This window comes from Bufo bufo, chromosome 1 (genome assembly GCF_905171765.1).
Source record: "Bufo bufo chromosome 1, aBufBuf1.1, whole genome shotgun sequence".
NCBI lineage: Eukaryota > Metazoa > Chordata > Amphibia > Anura > Bufonidae > Bufo > Bufo bufo.
In genome coordinates, this window is record NC_053389.1 from 45,565,537 (window position 1) to 45,589,212 (window position 23,676).

The following is a 23,676-nucleotide window of genomic DNA, read 5'->3' on the forward strand; positions in this document are numbered from 1 at the left end:
AAACAATGGCAGAATTGCGTTGTTTTCCAAATTGCACCCCATTTAGATTTTTTTTCCAGCTTCTCACTACATTATGTGAAATATTAAGTGGTGCCATTAGAAAGTACAACTTGTTCCACAAAAAACAGAAATTTAAAAAAAAAAGTCAGGAAGGAGTTAAGGAAGGAAATTTATTTTAGTTGTCACCGTGTTTGCTATATTGTAGCGTCCAACAACAGTCAGATGTTTTTAACTCCTTTTGACTTGTAATCCCTCCGATCATTTACAAGATTTCTACTTTTCCTTGCTTCCTCCTTCAACAAGTCTACACTGGGCATTGGGCAATGACTTAGTTAATTTTCCTTAAGCCGCGAGGCTTCAGATGTTCAGTTCTCTGTAGAAGCTTTTCAGCTTTTCGCCTTTTACCATGGAAACGGGATAAGTCGTAACGAGGCAGAACTCAAAACCTTTATTTCTAGGGATTCTTTTAAGTCGATTAATGATCTCTTCATCAAACATGACGGCGACTTCAAACCTTTGCCTTTCTTAAAGGTACCATTTAAATTGGATGGTCAACCTGCCGAAAATAAGCAACTATTCTGGTGCACTTTGTTTTTCTTCGGTTGCATAGAAGGAATAAAATACATTCAGAGCTGTGAACAAGTAAAAAGCAATTTTCATTTGTAGACTGTGGACAACACATGCTTAAAGGGGATCTCTACCTATTTTTAGAGGCTGAGATGGGGATTGGACATGGTGCCACTGCTGATGTCTCCAGCATAGGTCTGGTTGCTATAGATACATTGCAAAAACCACATGCTTCTCAATGGGGTTGTCAGACAGCAATTCCTTAGCAACCAGTCTGGCACAACTTCCTCTGTCTCTTATCGCTGTACTAACCAATTTTTTGTAAAATAATAATAATAAAAAAAAATTACTTATACATGGAAAATCCCTTTAAATGTCATTATGTGTTTATGTATTTTCCTTCCTTGCAGGATAAGAGGAGGAGATACAGTATGATGCGCTCTCAGGAGTCGGGGAGCTCTGTATTTTTCCAGTCCCAAGACTCTTCTGGAAGTGGAGGGTCGAGGGGTCAACAAGACACTGGTCTTTCCTCGGAACACAGCACAGAATTTCTGGACAGTAAAGAGGATCTGGCTGGAGAACGTGAGTCTGGTAAGTAAGACAGAAGGTCATCAACTTTATCTCAGTCAATGAATAAGACTGAGCTGGAGACTCCTGACAGAAGATCCCTGCCGAGAGGCAATAATAGCCATGTGATCAAGATCCATAATTCCTGTTTGCTTTTCCAGCAGATCCTGGCTTTCAACGAAGAGCCTACAGCACCAGTCAGATTGCCGACCACCAACCTTTGCCGAGGTTCCACACAGCCAGCGACCCCAGTACTGCCCAGGAGAAGAGTCCTGTATGCAGGATCCAAATCCAAGAACTTCAGGGTACAGACGACACAAGCTCTGACATTCATGACTCTCAGGTACCACGTGACATCTCAGTATAGAGCTATGCACAAGAAAACTTACCTAAACAAGAGAAAGGTCACATTATAGTCGATTTATTATCCAATCACAGACAAACCTGCACACTCTGTGACTTCACCGTGACATCATCATCCAGTCACAGACTAATCTGCCACATAGACTCTGTGACTTCACTGTGACATCATCATCCAGTCACAGACTAATCTGCCACATAGACTCTGTAACTTCACCGTGACATCATCATCCAGTCACAGACTAATCTGCCACATAGACTCTGTGACTTCACTGTGACATCATCATCCAGTCTCAGACTAATGTGCCACATAGACTCTGTGACTTCACTGTGACATCATCATCCAGTCACAGACTAATCTGCCACATAGACTCTGTAACTTCACTGTGACATAATCATCCAGTCACAGACTAATCTGCCACATAGACTCTGTGACTTCACTGTGACATCATCATCCAGTCACAGACTAATCTGCCACATAGACTCTGTGACTTCACCGTGACATCATCATCCAGTCACAGACTAATCTGCCACATAGACTCTGTAACTTCACCGTGACATCATCATCCAGTCACAGACTAATCTGCCACATAGACTCTGTAACTTCACTGTGACATCATCCATCCAGTCACAGACTAATCTGCCACATAGACTCTGTAACTTCACTGTGACATCATCATCCAGTCACAGACTAATCTGCCACATAGACTCTGTGACTTCACTGTGACATCATCATCCAGTCACAGACTAATCTGCCACATAGACTCTGTGACTTCACTGTGACATCATCATCCAGTCACAGACTAATCTGCCACATAGACTCTACGACTTCACTGTGACATCATCATCCAGTCACAGACTAATCTGCCACATAGACTCTGTGACTTCACTGTGACATCATCATCCAGTCACAGACTAATCTGCCACATAGACTCTGAGACTTCACCGTGACATCATCATCCAGTCACAGACTAATCTGCCACATAGACTCTATAACTTCACTGTGACATCATCATCCAGTCACAGACTAATCTGCCACATAGACTCTATAACTTCACTGTGACATCATCATCCAGTCACAGACTAATCTGCCACATAGACTCTGTAACTTCACTGTGACATCATCATCCAGTCACAGACTAATCTGCCACATAGACTCTGTAACTTCACTGTGACATCATCATCCAGTCACAGACTAATCTGCCACATAGACTCTATAACTTCACTGTGACATCATCATCCAGTCACAGACTAATCTGCCACATAGACTCTGTAACTTCACTGTGACATCATCATCCAGTCACAGACTAATCTGCCACATAGACTCTGTAACTTCACTGTGACATCATCATCCAGTCACAGACTAATCTGCCACATAGACTCTGTAACTTCACTGTGACATCATCATCCAGTCTCAGACTAATCTTCCACATAGACTCTGTAACTTCACTGTGACATCATCATCCAGTCACAGACTAATCTGCCACATAGACTCTGTGACTTCACTGTGACATCATCATCCAGTCACAGACTAATCTGCCACATAGACTCTGTGACTTCACTGTGACATCATCATCCAGTCACAGACTAATCTGCCACATAGACTCTGTGACTTCACTGTGACATCATCATCCAGTCACAGACTAATCTGCCACATAGACTCTGAGACTTCACTGTGACATCATCATCCAGTCACAGACTAATCTGCCACATAGACTTTATGACTTCACTGTGACATCATCCAGTCACAGACTAATCTGCCACATAGACTCTGTGACTTCACTGTGACATCATCATCCAGTCACAGACTAATCTGCCACATAGACTCTGTGACTTCACTGTGACATCATCATCCAGTCACAGACTAATCTGCCACATAGACTCTGTGACTTCACCGTGACATCATCATCCAGTCACAGACTAATCTGCCACATAGACTCTGTGACTTCACTGTGACATCATCATCCAGTCACAGACTAATCTGCCACATAGACTCTGTGACTTCACTGTGACATCATCATCCAGTCACAGACTAATCTGCCACATAGACTCTGTGACTTCACCGTGACATCATCATCCAGTCACAGACTAATCTGCCACATAGACTCTGAGACTTCACCGTGACATCATCATCCAGTCACAGACTAATCTGCCACATAGACTCTGTAACTTCACTGTGACATCATCATCCAGTCACAGACTAATCTGCCACATAGACTCTGTAACTTCACTGTGACATCATCATCCAGTCACAGACTAATCTGCCACATAGACTCTGTGACTTCACTGTGACATCATCATCCAGTCACAGACTAATCTGCCACATAGACTCTGTAACTTCACTGTGACATCATCATCCAGTCTCAGACTAATCTTCCACATAGACTCTGTAACTTCACTGTGACATCATCATCCAGTCACAGACTAATCTGCCACATAGACTCTGTGACTTCACTGTGACATCATCATCCAGTCACAGACTAATCTGCCACATAGACTCTGTGACTTCACTGTGACATCATCATCCAGTCACAGACTAATCTGCCACATAGACTCTGTGACTTCACTGTGACATCATCATCCAGTCACAGACTAATCTGCCACATAGACTCTGAGACTTCACTGTGACATCATCATCCAGTCACAGACTAATCTGCCACATAGACTCTGTGACTTCACTGTGACATCATCATCCAGTCACAGACTAATCTGCCACATAGACTCTGTGACTTCACCGTGACATCATCATCCAGTCACAGACTAATCTGCCACATAGACTCTGTGACTTCACTGTGACATCATCATCCAGTCACAGACTAATCTGCCACATAGACTCTGTGACTTCACTGTGACATCATCATCCAGTCACAGACTAATCTGCCACATAGACTCTGTGACTTCACCGTGACATCATCATCCAGTCACAGACTAATCTGCCACATAGACTCTACGACTTCACTGTGACATCATCATCCAGTCACAGACTAATCTGCCACATAGACTCTGTAACTTCAGTTACAGACTAATCTGCCACATACACTGCGTGACCTCGCTGTGACATCATCCGCTAGTCGCAGACTAATTTGCTACATAGTCTGTGGGACTTCACTGTGACATCATCGTCCAATCACAGACTAATCTGCCACATAGACTGCGTGACCTCACTGTGACATCATCGTCCAATCACAGACTAATCTGCCACGTATTCTGTGGGACCTCACTGTAACATCCTCATCCGATCACAGAATAACCCGCTACATTGATTGATTGACTTCACTGTGACATCATCATTCAGCCCCAGACTAATCTACCACATAGACTGTGTGACCTCACTGTGACATCATCGTCCGGTCACGACTAACCTGCTACATAGACAGCGTGACTTCACTTGCCTGCTACGAAGACTATATGACCTCCCTGCTCTTACCTTTCGACATCAGGTCCAATCATAGGCTGACCTGCTACATAAACTCTGTAACCTTACCACCCTCACCCTTTGACATTTTCATCCAGTTTCAGACTAACCGTCTACTGTGTGACCTGACACCTCTCACCCTATGACATCATCAATCATCATCCAATCCAGGAATGACCTGCCAAGAAGACTGTGTGACCTCACCATCCAATCACTGATGACAGTATGGCAGCACTGCAGGTTTTTAAACTCAAATTTTGACGATAGTTAGGAGTAGTGTTGGGCGCGAATATTCAAATCGCGAATATCACCACTTCGAGAATTCGCTAACATTTAGAATATAGTGCTATATATTCGTACTCGTGAATATTCTAGATTTTTTTTTTTTTCATCAGTAACCTCCCTTCTTGCTTGTGGGCCAATAAGAAGGCTGCAATGTCTTTGTCTGAACTTAGCAACATCCCTAGCAACCAATAGGAAAGTTGCCTACCCCTTACTATATAAGAACCTCCCCAGCAGCCATTTTCTGCAGTTTTTTACAGTTCTGAGAGAAAGAGAGCAGTGTTATTGCTGTGCTCTGTGCTTTCCACTCATCACATTAGATAGTTAGTTAGTTAGTTAGTTAGTTAGTTAGTTAGTTAGCTTATATATATATATATATATATATATAATACAGATAGTTAGTGGGAAATAGTCAGTGTAGGTTAGATAGTCTATAGTGTAGCTGATTCCAGTGCAGGGTGTTAGGTAGTGTGATAGGTTCTGCTGTCCATACAGACATGCTACGGACATAGTGCTGTGATGTCACAACAATACTTAAATCGGTAATATGTAGTCAGACCTGCTAAAATGTGAAGTTGCACGTATTGCACAAAAATATGCGCATCATTAATTGCCGATTTGCGCAATCGCGAATATATTGGAGCACTCTATCTGCATATAAAGCCATTGTAATGTTCTGCCGTGCCAACCATTTTCTCCAGTATCAGGAAACTTCTAGCAGCTTGAAAAATGTAGCAACAGTGACCCACGCCGGTATTGCGCGCGCAATACGCGCATATTACATTGCCGATTTTTCGCAATCAAGAAAATAATCGCGAATTCTCAAATTTACGAATATATGACGAATATTCGCTCAAATATTCACGAAATATCGCAAATTCGAATATTGCCCCTGCCGCTCATCACTAGTTAGGAGGAAACATCACCAAAAAGGAGCCTTCAATTTAATAAAGAGACAGAGCTTTGCACATAATCAATCGGGATCCTTCCTATGTATTGGCGTACAGTATATCACCGCACTATATCTTGGTCCTCAATATACCAGAGGAAGCTCTTTTTCACTTCGCACCATCGTCTTTGATTGAAATTTTCGTTTTCTCCTAGGACGATGAGTCTGTATTTAGTATGTATTAGAAAGACACTTCTCGCCCTCTAAATAATTCATTTTTAATAACACGTGTTCCCCGACGAGGGTTTAGCCCCGGACGGTGTGACTTCTGCGACATTTAACCCCATTTTCCATTGACATAGGCAACATTGTATCATATCTATGATCGCTGATAACACACTGGCAGTGAAAGGGTAAGGAAACGAATCTGTGAGAATTGGCGAGCCAGGCGGGAGGCACAGAACACTGCATGATCCGCTTCATAAATCTCCACGCCCTGTCTTTAATTTCAACCACCTCCCAGTAGAGATGGGAAACCATGAAGGCTAGTGGAAATGCCGTTACATTAATTGGACGCCTCTCCAATTCTAACCGTCTTGTCTCTAGACACCTCTTTGCAGTTGTCTTAGTATATAACGTTCCCTCAAAGTCGCCCAGAAATTGGGCCGCTATATAAACCATCTTCTTCCGAGTCGTCATGGAAACGCAGCTCAGGTTAAAGAATTCCTTGCATCTTATTTGCAGCGTTCAGACCCAAACGAGAAAGGAGCCTGGCACCCAAACCGTGCCAAGGGCACAAATCCCAGAACAGCTTGTGTAATCCTCCACAGTGTCAGTGTCTGACTGTTTCCTCCATATGAAGCTGTAAATATTGCTGCAAGGATAATGAGACTTACGGTGCAATGTTCTAAAAATGTCGCCAACTAAACTACCAAGTGGCTTCACGCCTTAAGAAGGCGCATCATGTCTCAGAGGTATCCACACCGTTACAACAATGCTTGATAACATTGCACTGTAGGACAGACTGCTGGCCACCACACATCTGCAATAGACTGTAAAAGTATGTGCACCCCTTCACTTACATTCTAAAACGCCATAGTATGCTATGTGTGCAGGGAGGCGGTACATTCAGGGTCGTTTCAAGCCTAAAATGGCTGGATATAGCAGAAAACAGTGGGTTGTACATAGTGTAACATATAATATAGCTGCAGGCCAGGACATACATAAAGGTAAGGGGGTTCTGCAGCAAAAGTTAAAATGGTAGTGACCTAGGGTTGCCACCTGGCCGGTAAACCACCTGCCTAGGTAGTATTACTAGTAGGAGGCCAGTGCTGGTATTTGATTTGTAACAGCTCTATTATTTGCTGGTAATTTCAGTAGCCGAGGATGTATAAGATATATAAGAGATAAGATTGTTACGAACAGCTCTATCTCAGGCTGTATAGGAGCTAGAGTTATGATACCTATACATCTCACTCCCAAACCATTTTCTAAAGGTTCTATCCCGGGGTGTATGAAGGCTACCACCATGATCCTAGTCTTGTTTTAAAGCTTAGATTCTTAGCTTTAAAAGAAGACCTGGCTTATATCTAGCTGCTATACAGCCACTGCTTTACAGCCTGAGATATGCCAGGTTGAACCCCCTTCCCCCTCAGCTAACCAGCATGCAGGAGCAGGCGAGGGCCAGTGGGTAACTGCTGACAAGCTGCAGGGAGAGGAGAAGCGGCACAGATTCTCCTTTCCCTGTGTAATTGTAGATGACCACAGGGGAAGGGGAAGGCTGGGTACACTCACACATTTTTATTTCCGTTGATCTACCCCATTATAGGAGCAGAATAATGGAAATATCGGAAAAGGTGCTAACGAATGCCATGGGACAGACCTCATTGACTTTAACAAGATCTGGTTTTCATTGGAGTACCTGGCAGGGGCTCCAATGCAGATGTGAGCGAAGCCTAACATGAACTTCTGTGCATGTTATCAATCCCCTCCATCAATCAGCCAGCATACTTGCTCTCTAATTGTTGCATGCATATGGGGGTCTTTGTTTTTTCATAAAAGGAGTGTGAAGATGAGTCCATCTAATCACCTCTCTGTGCCTAATTATTCAGTTTATTGACACTATGACCCAGACATCTACCAGCACCTGGATCACCACCTAGGGCAATAGAACATGGTAAATATTTGCTGCTTATCTCAGGAAATGCTTAACACATCAGGAAATGGTCCCTGTAAGGGTTCTCACAACATAAATAAGGGATGCAAACAACATGGTTGGGCCCCCTCTCTCCAGGGGACATAGCATCTACATGTTGTGCCTCTTTTGCACATTTGGCCATGGCCTTAGGGTTAACAACCCCTAAGGCCAACATCACCAACGATCATTGAGACTTCTTTTCATCCCCCAACCATCTATGCATGGCTGGAATAGTTTAGATATCTCCTCTACCACTAGTCTTTTAAGAGGCTCCATGTCCAGCATGGCTATATGACTGAACCTTCATTTTGGCCTCTTGTGATTGATAGAAAGGGGCCTGTGTGAATCCTCCCTAATATTGAAGTACCTTTTGTAATTAGTTAAGTGCCATTTACAGCAACGAGAGGGACTTTCTCCAGAGGAATCACAGCATCGCCTGGCACAAAGTACCCAAATAATGATTCTGCGCCATCAGTAGTTTTGGGCACGAATATTCAAATCGCGAATATTGGCACTTCGAGAATTTGCAAATATTTAGAATATAGTGATATATATTCAAATTTTCGAATGTTCTAGATTTTTTTTCATCTGAACCCATGATCCCTCTCTGCTTCTTGCTTGTGGGCCAATAAGAAGGCTGCAATGTCTTTGTCTGAGCTTAGCGACATCCCTAGCAACCAATAGGAAAGTTTCCTACCCCTTACTATATAAGAACCTCCCCAGCAGCCATTTTCTACAGTTATTTAAAGTTCTGAGAGAGACGGCAGTGACATTGCTGTGCTCTGTGATTTCCACTCATTACATTAGATAGTTCTCAATCCTTTTTCTAGTTGGACCGCGCTGCTCCAGAAGGCAGGAAAAACACCACTTTAGACTCCTTCCAATAATCCGTGGATATAGGGAAGCAAAAGGCCACAGAAAACAGAAGAGTCTCCACTCATTCGCCTCTGTCAGACACCAAAGGATAGTGAAATACCATCACATAAACGGAATAACAGTATTTATTATACTCACAAAAGTGAATAGAATACAAGCAGTAAAAAATTGCATACACCCGACCCGGGTTTCGCTTCGAAAAGCTTCGTCAGGGGCATCTGATCCGCCCATTCCAGGGCGGTCTTTTTAAATCACAGGAGGGCGTATGCTCCACCTCTCAAGCCACAAAATATATTAAAAAAACAAATAAGTCCAATACATACATAAAACAAGTTGATCTACATTATATCATAAGACATAAAAATAGTATAAGATCATAAAATGGTACTAAAACTCCATAGTAATTTTCATTCATATAGATCCACTCCCATAAAACGTCACAACCAATCATAGACCGCTACCTCCTCCTCTCAAAGGTCCTAGAACAAACTCATAGAACAACGATTGCATCACAAACCACATGACCCCTCCCAGCCAATCAAAATTGGTTTGTGATGCAATCGTTGTTCTATGAGTTGGTTCTAGGACCTTTGAGAGGAGGAGGCAAATGAGAGTTGATTGGCTGGGAGGGGTCATGTGGTTTGTGATGCAATCGTTGTTCTGAATGAAAGTAGGTGGGACCTGTGAGGTAGCGGTCTATGATTGGTTGTGGCGTTTTATGGGAGTGGATCTATATGAATGAAAATTACTATGGAGTTTTAGTACAATTTTATGATCTTATACAATTTTTATGTCTTATGATATAATGTAGATCAACTTGTTTTATGTATGTATTGGACATATTTGTTTTTTTTTATATATTTTGTGGCTTGAGAGGTGGAGCATACGCTCTCCTGTGATTTAAAAAGACCGCACTGGAATGGGCGGATCAGATGCCCCTGATGAAGCTTTTCGAAGCGAAACCCGGGTCGGGTGTATGCATTTTTTTACTGCTTGTATTCTATTCACTTTGTGAGTATAATAAATACTGTTATTCCCTTTATGTGATGGTATTTCACTATTGTGGCTATCCTTTGGTGTCTGACAGAGGCGAATATCCACGGATTATTGGAAGGAGTCTAAAGTGGTGTTTTTCCTGCCTTCTGGAGCAGCGCAGTCCAACTGGAAAAAGGATTGAGATTTATGTGAACTGTACCCACTTTACGATTGGGACCTGCGACGCAGAAAAAGGCATTGTACCAGAGACTATTTTATTTATTTATTTACATTAGATAGTTAGTTAGATAGCTTATATATATAATACAGATAGTTAGTGGGAGATAGTCAGTGTAGGGTAGATAGTGATATAGTGTAGCTGTAGGTTCCAGTGCAGGGTGTTAGGTAGTGTGATAGGTTCTGCTGTCCATACATACATGCTACAGACATAGTGCTGTGATGTCACAACAATACATAGAGCACCAATCAGTAATATGTAGTCAGACCTGCTAAAATGTGAAGTTTCACGTATTGCGGCAAAATATTCGCATCATTAGTGCCGATTAGCGCAATCGCGAATATATTGGAGCACTCTATCTGCATATAAAGCCATTTTTAATGTTCTGCCGTGCCAACCATTTTCTCCAGTCTCAGGAAACTTCTAGCAGCTTGGAAAATGTAGCAAAAGTGACCCATGCCTGTATTGCGTGCGCATTACGCTAATATTGCTTTGCCGGTTTTCGCAATCAAGAAAATAATCACAAATTATCGAATTTGCAAATATATGACGAATATTCTAAAAAATATACGCAAAATATCGCGAATTCTAATATTGTCCCTGCCACTCATCACTAGCCAAGACTGAGGATGGCTCCTGACTAAACTACTCTGAGCAACAAGATGGCAAAGAGAAAAACAAACACATTTGCATAGGCACATTTTTTTTTCAATTAGTCTTTATTAAAAATATTGAGCTGTTTTCCCTGCACAGCTTTGAGTTTATCTAGTAGCTAGGCGGGGAGATTATGGGCTCCTTATCTCTGATCTCTTACCTTACAAACATTCATTATAGGTTAATTCTTATCTTACTGATAAGAATGTGGCTTAAATAAGTGTTTATGACCTTATAGTAATTTACAGATAAGAGTTATTAGATGACCTGCACAAAGTGAAAGTACCATTCACACAGCTAAAAAAAACTGTTAACCCTCTCTGACAGAACGGCTCAATATTTGTAATAAATGCCAATTGAAAAAAAGATTTTTATCCCAAAATGAGAAAAGTGCAATCATAAAAAAATTGCCCCCGAAGGTGTTACATAGCCTTTAAATGTTGTCCGAGGCCTGAGAAAGGAAGCTGGGAAAGGAGGACAATCGGTGGGTCAGTGGTGATGTGTGCAGTCACAGAAACCTGTGGCTCTCCAGCAGCTGTGTCTGTGGCTGTCAGGGCCTGCTGGGAGATGTAGTTTTGCAACAACAAGAAAGCCGCAGGTTGCTGTCCAGTGGTTTAGATGGTGGTGGTGTGGTTAGACACGACATACAGGGTCTTGTATGGTTTATTAGCTATTAAATTGACAAAAGGTAAGTAACAAAACTTGGATTTAAACTAAATGTGCAAATTTATATGAACATTTTTATTGTAATATAATATGCTATGGATTTTCTTGCTCATGACTACTCTGCCATTTTTGCAAGATGTTTATTTTTAGAATTGCTTGCAGTACTAACTTTCACCACCACAGATGATAAATACTTTCTATAAGAATTAATGCAACAGCGCCCCCATCCTAACCTAATCTGTTTCTGGCATTTCAAAAGTAGCAAAACTTTAAAAGTAAACATCCCACATAAATGGCAGACAGCATATAATCATTACAAGGCACGGTGCTACAATATATCCATTATACACAAGGTGAGTGTTTCAACGCCTTTAACTGCATTTTTATTACTTTTGTGTATTTTTTATGTAAATGTTCAATATTTAATGTGCAGTGTGCTTCCATGTTTTTTGACATGGGTTTGCAGATATGTTTCATTGTTACACAATATCAGTGGGTTTTATAAGGTTTCGGGCAGGTTAGGAATCATGTGACTGCCTGGCACATTATAGAGAAATAATGACAAGAATCAGTGTAAATTATGGATTTTTTTTCAAGGCCTCTTTATGGCACTAGAAAAAAAATCCAGATTCCTACCCTGGTCTCTTCATTATTTTTATAATTACTGGTGCAGGGTGTCTATACGTGGTAATATTGTTTTATTGTGGTGTTAACATATGTTAGACAAGCTTCCATTAATTGTCACCAGGTAGTTACCACATCTGAAGAAGTATCCTCCTGAAGAAAATATACTTTGAGCCTGATTTTTCAAGGTGTTCTCCAGCTCTTGCACAGATATGACTCCCGGCATGACCTGGCACGCTGGGGGTCGTAGTTTTGCAACACCTAGAGAGCCACAAGTAATAGACTGTAGGTATCCTATAAGCTGTAATAAGTGTTCCGAAATCTTTCTAGACCCCATAAAAATGTTTCAGTCAATTCCTTGAATCAACATATTTCTACATCATCCCATGGATGCTATTAGTGGTCATCTTACTCTAGGGAAATAAGATTTTGATGACTCTGAATTGTCAGTCATGGTGGTAGACTGAGATAAAATGAGAACCACTAACTACCAACCAGCTAACCTGTACCCTGTAATGACCAGCTATAAGCTAAACCATAATTAAACATCCCAACAAACCACCAGCAATAATATCCCGTGGCAAGGACTACTAACAACCCATCTGTGCCATACTACGACCCTCACTAAACCGAAACCCCAAAAATGCATTGAAATTACCATCTATAAATCAACTAACAGCGAACAACCTGTGGTTTATCAGGGCCTTCTTTCAACTTTAGTACCAAGACACTACGCAGGCCTTGTAATGACCATCTCTACCACAAACCCAGGCCATGTTTAGAAGAACCACCAACCAAGACTTGTCATGACGATCGCTATATCAACCAGCAGCCCAGATCTTGAAATGACCATCTCTAATCCATCCACCACCCCAGACCTTGTAATGGTCATCCCTACATCAACCTCCATTCCATACTTTGCAATATGAGCTCTAAAACAATCACCATGCCAGACCCTGTATTGACCATCTCTAAACTATCCACCAACTTAGACTTTGTAATGACCATCTCTTACCATTCTCTGACCATGTCCAATCCAACCACCACCCCACACCTTGTAATGGTCATCTTTAAATTAACCTCCATTTCATACCTTGCAATAGCAGCTCTAAAACAATCACCATGCCAGATCTTGTAATGACAATCTCTAAACTAACCAGCAACTCAGACCATGTAGTGATCCTCTCTAAACCAACTACAAACCCAGTCCTTGTATGAGCCACCTCTATATGAATAAGTAACCCAAACATTTTATAAACCATCTATAAAACAACCAACAATGGACAACTTACGGCTTATAATGGCCATCTCTAGATCAACAACCTGCAACTTGCAATGGTCCTTCAGATCCAAATCCAGGAATAAATAGCCCATAGTTTATTGTGACCCTTACCAAGTAAAACTTTTCCCTTCTCTCACATGGTTGCGGTGGAGTTAGGCCACCAGCAAGTAATTTATGCCATGTACTAGACGTTTGTCAATGAAGCCATAAACTGCCTATGGCCATCTCTAACCTAACCAACAAAAGTCCTACAATTTATGACTGTGTCTCCAACTAACCACCCAAAACAAATCAAGCTTTTCAATGACCTTATAATGACTATTCCTAAACAAGCAACCAAACCAGAGCTAACATCACTAAAGCAGACACCAACACAGACCTTGTACTGACGAACTCAAAAGCAACCAGTAATCCATACCTGGCACTGACCATATCTAAACCAGCCACCAACGCAAACCTTGTCATGATCATCACTCAACCAACCACCAAGCCAGAACTTCTAATGTCCATCTCTAAAGCAACCACCACAGACCTTGTGGTGACCATCTCAAAACCAACTACAAACCAAGACTATCTCTAACCACCATCTACACCTTGTTGCGACCATCTCTAACCACCAACCCAAACCTTGTAATGACCATCCCTTAACCAACCACCCACCCTTCATCTTGTGCTGACCAAAGCACAATTTTTACTGACCATCTATGAACCAACCACCAACCCAGGCATTGTAATGACCATCTCTAATACAAACCTTGTACAGACCATCGCTAAACCAACCAACCAACCACCCCTTACCATGTACTGACCATCTCTAACCAACCCTGCATCCCTTACTTTGTTCTGACCATCCCAAAACCAACCACCACAATGGACTTTGTAGAGGGCAACTCTTAACCAGCCAAGAATGAACAGTCTGTGGCTTATAATGTCCATCTCCAGGCAGCCTACAACTTGAAATGGTTCTTCCTAATCCAAGCCACCAATAAACAGCCGATGGCCTGAAGTGATTGTTTCTTTAACCACCCCAAACAATTCAAGCCTATTATTTACCCTCTCTAAGAAGGTAATAGTTGACCACTACCGCCACCACAGGATCTTTCGGGCTCTTTCAGATGATCGGTCATGTTAATAATTTTGTATTAGGAAGATATTTGTCAGGTGTGGTAAATACTCGAGTGAATTAAGGTCTCACAGACTACCCTCTCCCACTAGGGGACATTGTAAGAGAAGGGACATTGTTCTGTTTGGAGTGTGGTTATTACAGAAATTCACCAGTAATTATAAGGTAGTAATGCTCCGCCATCTTTTTTTTCCCCCATATCCATTGTCCGGATTCCATCAGTCATCTCTGTCCATCAGCCCATTTGTCAGCACCACAAAAATTAGGGGAGCTGGCGCCAGGCGGCCATCTCTTCTTCAGCAGAGCTGCCTCTCGTTCTGCCATGACTTGGATTCCCCACTGACACATGAGGGTCCACAAGCGTCAAACACAGGAAGTCCCTCTACCCAACAGGAGACTTCTCTCTCTCTGAAATCTTCCTCGGACAGTCAGCCTTTCAGCAGCCCGGGAGATCTGGGTGAGGCTATCCATTGGAAGTCCATGTAGAGATGTGTGTGGGATAGGGGTGAATTATGGCTGACTGCAACCAAAACACACAAATAAAACTCCATCTTCTTGTATTTAATGATACAAACCATGACCTGGGTATCTCCTGTATATAATTATATATGTACAGCTGGTATAAATTATACATCTTCTTGTACACTGCCTGTCCCAAAAAAAAGTTGCCACCTGGATTTAACTCAGCAAATAGTTATGAGCCTCCTATTGGATAATTACCGCATGGGCGATAATCTTTAAGCTGGCAGCAAGTTATTTAACCCCAACTGGTGCAATGAGTTGCTTCTCATTTCTTAAACAACCATGTCGAAAGACACATCTCGTGGTCGTGGAAAAGATGTTTGTTTGAGAAGGGTCAGATCATTGGCATGCATCAAGCAGAGAAAACATCTAAGCAGATTGCAGAAACTACTAAAATTGGGTTAAGAACTGTCCAACGCATTATTAAAAACTGGAAGGATAGTGGGGACCCATCGTATTCGAGGAAGAAATGTGGCGGGAAAAAAATCCTGAATGATCGTGATCGGCGATCACTTAAACGTTTGGTAAAATCAAATCGAAGAAAAACAACAGTGGAACTCAGGACTATGTTTAATAGTGAAAGTAAGAGCATTTACACACACACAATGCGAAGGGAATATAAGGGATTGGGACCGAACAGCTGTGTAGCCGTAAGAAAACCACTAATCAGTGAGGAAAACCAGAAAAAAGGCTTCAATTTTCTAGGGAGCAGAAAGATTGAACTCTGGAGCAATGGAAGAAGGTGATGTGGTCTGATAAGTCCAGATTTGCCCTGTTCCAGAGTGATGGGCGCATCAGGGTAAGAAGAGAGGCAGATGAAGTGAAGCACCCATCATGCCTAGTGCCTACTGTACAAGCCTGTGGGGGCAGCGCTATGATCTGGGGTTGCTGCAGTTGGTCAGGTCAAGGTTCAGCAACAGTATGTGCTCCAAGAATAAGGTCAGCGGACTACCTGAACATACTGAATGACCAGGTTATTCCATCAATGGATTTTTTCTTCCCTGATAGCACGGGCATATTCCAAGATGACAATGCCAGGATTCATCGGCCTCAAATTGTGAAAGAGTGGTTCATCAAGGAGCAGGAGACATCATTGTCACACATGGATTGGCCACCACAGAGTCCAGACCTTAACCCCATTGAGAATCTTTGGGATGTGCTGGAGAAGGCTTTGTGCAGCAGTCAGACTCTACCATCATCAATGCAAGATCTTGGTGAAAAATGAATGCAACACTGGATGGAAATAAATCTTGTGACCTTGCAGAAGCTTATCGAAACAATGCCACAGCGAATGCCTGCCATAATCAAAGCTAAAGGCTTTTTTTTGGTGGCGACTTTTTTTTTGGACAGGTAGTATATATAGTGATATGAACCATGCTGGTATAACCTGGGTATCTCCTGTATATAATTATATATGTACAGCTGGTATAAGTTATACATCTTCTTGTATATAGTGATATAGACCATGCTGGTATAACCTGGGTATCTCCTGTATATAATTATATATGTACAGCTGGTATAAGTTATACATCTTCTTGTATATAGTGATAAGGACCATGCTGGTATAACCTGGGTATCTCCTGTATATAATTATATATGTACAGCTGGTATAAGTTATACATCTTCTTGTATATAGTGATATGGACCATGCTGGTATAACCTGGGCATCTCCTGTATATAATTATATATGTACAGCTGGTATAAATTATATCTTCTTGTGTATAGTGATATGGACCATGCTGGTATAACCTGGGTATCTCCTGTATATAATTATATATGTACAGCTGGTATAAGTTATACATCTTATTGTATATAGTGATATGGACCATGCTGGTATAACCTGGGCATCCCTGTATATAATTATATATGTACAGCTGGTATAAATTATATCTTCTTGTGTATAGTGATATGGACCATGCTGGTATAACCTGGGCATTTCCTGTATATAATTATATATGTACAGCTGGTATAAGTTATACATCTTATTGTATATAGTGATATGGACCATGCTGGTATAACCTGGGCATCCCTGTATATAATTATATATGTACAGCTGGTATAAGTTATACATCTTCTTGTATATAGTGATATGGAGCATGCTGGTATAACCTGGGTATCTCCTGTAAATAATTATATATGTACAGCTGGTATAAGTTATACATCTTGTATATAGTGATATGGAGCATGCTGGTATAACCTGGGCATCTCCTGTATATAATTATATATGTACAGCCGGTATAAGTTATACATCTTCTTGTATATAGTGATATGGACCATGCTGGTATAACCTGGGCATCTCCTGTATATAATTATATATGTACAGCTGGTATAAGTTATACATCTTGTATATAGTGATATGGACCATGCTGGTATAACCTGGGTATCTCCTGTATATAATTATATATGTACAGCTGGTATAAGTTATACATCTTGTATATAGTGATATGGAGCATGCTGGTATAACCTGAGTAATGCTGGGTTTGTGTGGGTTCAGTTAAAGAATAATAAATCTCACTTTGCTGTGACTATTCTTCTGTATTTGCACATTTTCCAGTGAATAATGCAGGATTTGAATCAAAGCACACAGGAGATCCCTGCTGAGAGGTGGCCATTCATTATTAAAAGCGGGATTGTATGAATGAGCCGAGCTCCTCGGGGGATTCATTCATAGGTTCTTTATAAAACAAGCAGCATACACTCTCTACCTGCAGCTGTAATAATAATACAGAATGTGATAATTATAATAATTCATCTCTAATACATCTCTGAAACATAAATACCTGGGTTGTTGCTTTACTTTCCATTGTCTTCTCCTCTGTGTGTGGATAGTGCCGTAAAGACACAATGACTTGTTGGAAATGATCTGTTATGCTCTAGCTAGGTCATGTCATAATTTGTTGTCAGGGCCCCTCCACTGCCAAAGAAATCTCCCAAGCATTAAGGTGTATTAATATGAGATGTTTATACAAGTGGTTGTAAAGCAGAGGTTGATACAGTCATCGTTGCCATCTGTCCTCTCATAGATTGCCATCACCCATGTTTCACCTTTGAAACCGAGGCAGTGTCCGAGGAGATGCCACCAGAACATATCTCTGGGATCAAGAGTCCGTCTTCTCACACACCCTCCATGTGTAAGGCTGTGGTCAGGGGTCTGAAGGGCAATCATCCGGTGCAGTGGGAAATTGCATTCGACATCCAGAAACTGTTCAGGGAACGAGAAAGCAGAGATGATGATGAGAGCGACCTGTGGAACGAGACCTTTCATCATCTGGCGGCCAAGTCCATCATCCGAGACTTTGAGCAGCTGGCTGAGAGAGAAAGTGACATCGAGCATGGTAATGAGAATGAAGTACCTCACCAGTGGGAAAGAATCATAATAGGACCTCTTGCCCACCCAACCCCAATTCATTAGAGTACCAAAGCAAGTTACTAACATGTTGTAGAAGCTATCTTTTAGCAATTTCCTAAAAAAACACACAATCTGTTCTCTATTACATGAAGCAACAGTGTCTAGTGGTTCATAGAGAGGGTTCCAGAGCTTGGGACCTTTCTTCAGTAAGCCTTATTAAGTCCAATTAGGTGAGCCATATTGACCTCTTCATAAACACCAACCTTTGACTAACCTTGGGTTTACAAAACTAAAGCAGTGTTATTAAAAATCTGCCACTCCAGGGGAGGAGTGGTGCTGGTGTCATTAAAGGCCTGAGGCTCCAGGGGTGTTGTAGTGGTGTCAGTAAAGGCCTGAGGCTCCAGGGGTGGTACTACGGTATCAGTAAAGACCTGAGGCTCCAGAGGTGAAGTGGTGGTGCCAGAAAAAAGACTGAGGCTCTAGGGGTGGTACTAAGGTGTCAGTAAAGACCTGAGGATCCAGTGGTGAAGTGGTAGTGACAGTAAAGGCCTGAGGCTCCAGGGATGCAGTGGTGGTGTCAGTAAAGGCCTGAGGCTCCAGAGGTGAAGTGGTGGCAAAAGTAAAGGCCTGAGGCTCCTGAGGTGAAGTGGTGGTGTCAGGATGGAATGGTAGTGTCAGTAAAGGCCTAAGGCTCCAGGGGTGTAGTGGTGGTCTCAGTAAAGGCCTGAGGCTCCAGAGGTAAAGTGGTGGTGACAGTAAAGACCTGAGGCTCCAGAGGTAAAGTGGTAGTGTCCGGGTGGAGTGGTAGTATCAGCAAATGCCTGAGGCTTCTTGGGTGGAGTGATAGTCTTTAGTAAAGGTCTGAGGCTCCAGGGGTGAAGCAGTGGCGTCAGTAAAGACCTGAGGCTCTAGAGGTGAAGTGGTAGTGACAGTAAAGGTCTGAGGCTCTAGGGGTGGAGCAGTGGTGTCAGTAAAGGCCTTAGGTTCCAGGGATGGAGCTGTGTTGTCAGTAAAGGTCTGTGGCTCCAGAAGTTGAGCGGTGGCGTCGGTAAAGGTCTGAGGCTTCAGGGGTTGAGCGGTGGTGTCAGTAAAGGTCTGAGGCTCCAGGGTTGGAGCGGTGGTGTCAGTAAAGGCCTGGGGTTCCATAGGTGGAGCTTGGTGTTGGTAAAAGTCTTGGTCTCCAGTGGTATCAATAAAGGCCTGGGGCTCCAGAGATGGAGTAGTGGTGTCAATGAGATTCTGGGGCTTTAGAGGTGGAGTGGTGGTGTAAGTGGGCAGAATTTCATATCATTGAAAACCTGGGGCTCCAGAGGTAGAGCAATGGTGTCTGTAAAGGCCTGGGGCTGCAAAAGTGAAGTGGTGGTGTCAGTGAAGATCTGGGGTGCTAGAGGTGGAGCAGTGGTGTCAGTGAAGGCTTGGAGCTCAAGAGGTGGAGTGGTGGTGTTAGTGAAGACATGGTTCTTCAGAAGTGAAGCAGTGGTGTGAGTGAAGGCCCAGAGCTCCAGAGGTGGGGCAGTGGTGTAAGTGAAGATCTGGGGGCTTCAGAGGTGGAGTGGTGGTGTCAGTGAAGATCGGGGGGCTCCAGAGGCGGAGTGTTGGTGTCAGTGAAAATAAGCTATGATCTCTGTAGACACGTTACTCTCCATAACATAGAGATCTCAGACATGTACCTCCATGCTTCGTCCTCTTATGTGCAAATCTGTAATCTTTTATTCATGCTTTTCTCAGATATTAGGTCTCAGGTAACAGGTGCTGAGTGACACCCACTTATGGCCGTAGTGACAGTGTACATAGAGGTTGTCAGCTGGCATTCTACACTACTACTATTCCTCCTTCACGTCTTTCATGTGTCAGTCCTCACTGTAGTTCTGGTATTGTATTCATGATCCTTGGTGCTCAGGAAGCCAGATTTTTATATTGAATAGACACAATTTTATTTCTTTACCTTGAGGGGGACGTCCTGCTGAGGTGAGTCACTCCATTAGCAGGGGAGTACACAGCACATCCCGAGGAGGAACAAGATGCCTTTTTGTAGGAACATCTAGAACTCTGTGACTGTTGTGCTATGGCTCTAGGGATGAAAATAAGATGTATAAATTTTCCAGGGAGAGCTGTATGTGCATGACGGAGCGAGGAGGAGTGAGCTCAGAGGTTCAGCACCACTACCTAGTCTTCATCTGCTGTGTCATTAAATGCAGTCTATTGCCCCCTGTTATCAGCCATTCTGGATGGGATGAGACTGCCTGTAGGACAAGGATCAGCAACATCCGGCTCTCCGGGGGATCACTGTGGCTGTAGTTATGGTGGTCACTGTGGCTGTAGTTATGGTGGTCACTGTGGCTGTGGTTATGGAGGTCACTGGGTCTGTAGTTGTGGTGGTCACTGTGGCTGTAGTTATGGTGGTCAATGTGGCTTTGGTTATTGGGGTCACTGTAGCTATCATTATGGAGTCATCATGGCTGTAGTTATGGGGGTCAGGTCACTGTGGCTGTCATTATGGGGGTCACTGTGGCTGTGGTTATGAGGGTTACTGAAGCTATCATTATGGAATCATCATGGCAGTGGTTATGGGGGTCAATGTGGCAGTGGTTATGGGAGTCACTGTAGCTATCATTATGGAGTCATCATGGCTGTGGTTATGAGTGTCACTGTTGCTGTGGTTATGGGGGTCACTGTTGCTGTGGTTATGGGGGTCACTGTGGCTGTGGTTATGAGGGTTACTGTAGCTATCATTATGGAATCATCATGGCAGTGGTTATGGGGGTCACTGAGGCGGTGGTTATGGGGTTCACTGAGGCTGTGGTTATAGGGGTCACTGTTGCTGTGGTTATGGGGGTCACTGTTTCTGTGGTTATGGGGGTCACTGTTGCTATGGTTATGGGGGTCACTGTGGCTGTCATTATGAGGGTCACTGTGGCTGTGGTTATGAGGGTCACTGTTGCTGTGGTTATGGGGGTCACTGTGGCTGTGGTTATGGGGGTCACTGTGGCTGTGGTTATGGGGTTCACTGTGGCTGTGGTTCTTGGGGTCACTAGGGCTGTAGTTATGGGGGGTGACTGTGGCTGTGGTTATGGGGCTCACTGTAACCATCATTATGGAGTCACCATGCCTGTAGTTATGGAGTCACTTTGGCTGTCATTATGGGGTCACTGTAGCTGTAGTTATGGGGGTCACTGTGGCTGTCACTATGGGGTCACTGTGGCTGTAGTTATGGGGGTCACTGTGGCTGTAGTTATGGGGCTCACTGTGGCTGTAGTTATGGGGCTCACTGTGGCTGTGGTTATGGGGGTCACTGTGGCTGTAGTTATGGGGGTCACTGTTGCTGTGGTTATGGGGTCGCTGGAGGTATGGTTATAGGGTCACTGTGGTAGTGGTTTTTATGGTGCTCACTGTAGCTGTGGTTATGGGGTCACTATGAAGAGTCAGCAGTGATAACCCTGATACATTACATATTAAGGCAGATTTTCCGTTCCGGAGTCTGGTAAAGCTGAGTGACCTCCCCTGTGGGAGCTGTAATGGCGGCCATATGATTAATAATGATCTTTATATGTGACTAGGAGGCGGCTGTCATTCCTGATGGTGTCACCGTGGGTCCCTGTCACCGTTTTCTTTGTACTTTCCTTGCAGGCGTTGGCCGCCGGTTCCAGCTGAACACCATTCACGCCAGCAAGGCCTGTAATGTCATCAGCAAGTACACGGCGTTCGTTCCTGTAGATCTCAGCAGCAACTCGTACCTGCCCAGCGTGGTGGAGTACGCCAACACAGGTAACAGCGCAAAGCTCTGCAGGAACATGCCGCTCTACCTGCTGCATCTCATTCTTCCTCTACTCCTCCAGGTTTTCTTTGACCTTTCTGTTGTTTTTGGCTTTATCCTTTTTTTTGCTTCCCGTTTGTGTCCCAGATCCCGTCCCCCCCACGTCTCCCGAGACCCGTCCTTCTGTCGTGTTAACTGTGAGTCTCTCGTCTGGCCCTTTCTCTCTCTCTTTCTCTCTCTGTCTTTGTCCGGAGGTCTCTCCCACTGACTGAGGAGGAAGCCCTTATTCCCTGCTAGGTGCTGCTCTCAAACAGGGATCTCAGCGCAGCTTAAGCTCCGGAAGTCGCCGGCTGCGAGGATTCTCCATCGGGCTGGGACGATCCCAATCCACATGCGTGTCCGACTCATCAGACGATCGATTCTTCAGTAAGAACTGATATTAGTTATTATGTCTTAAAGGGAATGTCCAGACAGTTCTGTAAATAACCTGGTGTTGTCACATTAGGTAGGGAACAGTGCAACCCTATACTCCAAACAGACCACTTTCCCGACCTACTTGGACGAGCTGCCCTAAATAGCGGTCCTCAACTGGGCGACTGTCCCTAGTCTAACTGCTCAGGACCTAATCTAAATAAAAGCAGTGGTCAGAAAAAACGGGTCAAAACCTGAGAGTCACTCACCAAAGGAGAGAGACAACCCCCTGATAGGCCAATCAGCCCCACTGTCATCTGAGCTGGTTGCCATGGTAATAGAGTGACGCTGGCCGTGCCCTATTAAAGAGGCTGGACTTACTGTGGGAGCGCAGACGGGTAAGTCAATGACACTTTGCTCTTATTTGACTCAAGGTCACAGGATGCACAGCAGAGTGGTTACACAGCATATAGATATTATCTTGGTGACCAGCAGCCACCACTAGGGGGAGCTCACTGCACATGGATTCATACATCTGGTATTGAACTGAATGGCAGGAATTTACTAAGACTGGCATTTGATAGACTGGAGTAAAATGTGGCAGATTTATAGAGCAAAGGGAGGAGCGGGATACATAAATGTGCTGTGTGGTAATGAGGTCTTTCTTCTTCATGGCAGATGTTGAAGAGAGCGCCATATCCCCCTGCACGACGCCAGTGTCCTCAGGATGGGAGCGCTGCAGTTTTCCACAAGGTGATAATGACCGCAGACTGATTGTTGTATCAAGTGAAGGTGCCAGTAGGATGCTCTCCTTGTAAAAGTGTCAGTCTTTACCGAAGTTCTGCCATTCTGTTCTTGAATTAGAAGGCTAGGGATGAGCATGCAGGAAGACAGATATGATTACCATTAGTCTGTGGCTGCAGTT

At 43.3% G+C, this 23,676-nt stretch overlaps 1 protein-coding gene across 1 annotated transcript in view; it reads left to right on the top strand.

Moving 5' to 3' along the window:
- The window catches only part of VWA5B1 (von Willebrand factor A domain containing 5B1), a 71,374-nt gene that overhangs the window by 39,295 nt on the left and 8,403 nt on the right, over window positions 1–23,676 (top strand). Inside the window, exons 12-18 of the mRNA XM_040422522.1 lie at window positions 978–1,158; window positions 1,299–1,477; window positions 14,938–15,172; window positions 18,261–18,572; window positions 22,214–22,351; window positions 22,638–22,766; window positions 23,430–23,504. Coding sequence (XP_040278456.1) covers window positions 978–1,158; window positions 1,299–1,477; window positions 14,938–15,172; window positions 18,261–18,572; window positions 22,214–22,351; window positions 22,638–22,766; window positions 23,430–23,504 — 1,249 coding nt within the window. The remainder of the gene's footprint in view (window positions 1–977; window positions 1,159–1,298; window positions 1,478–14,937; window positions 15,173–18,260; window positions 18,573–22,213; window positions 22,352–22,637; window positions 22,767–23,429; window positions 23,505–23,676) is intronic.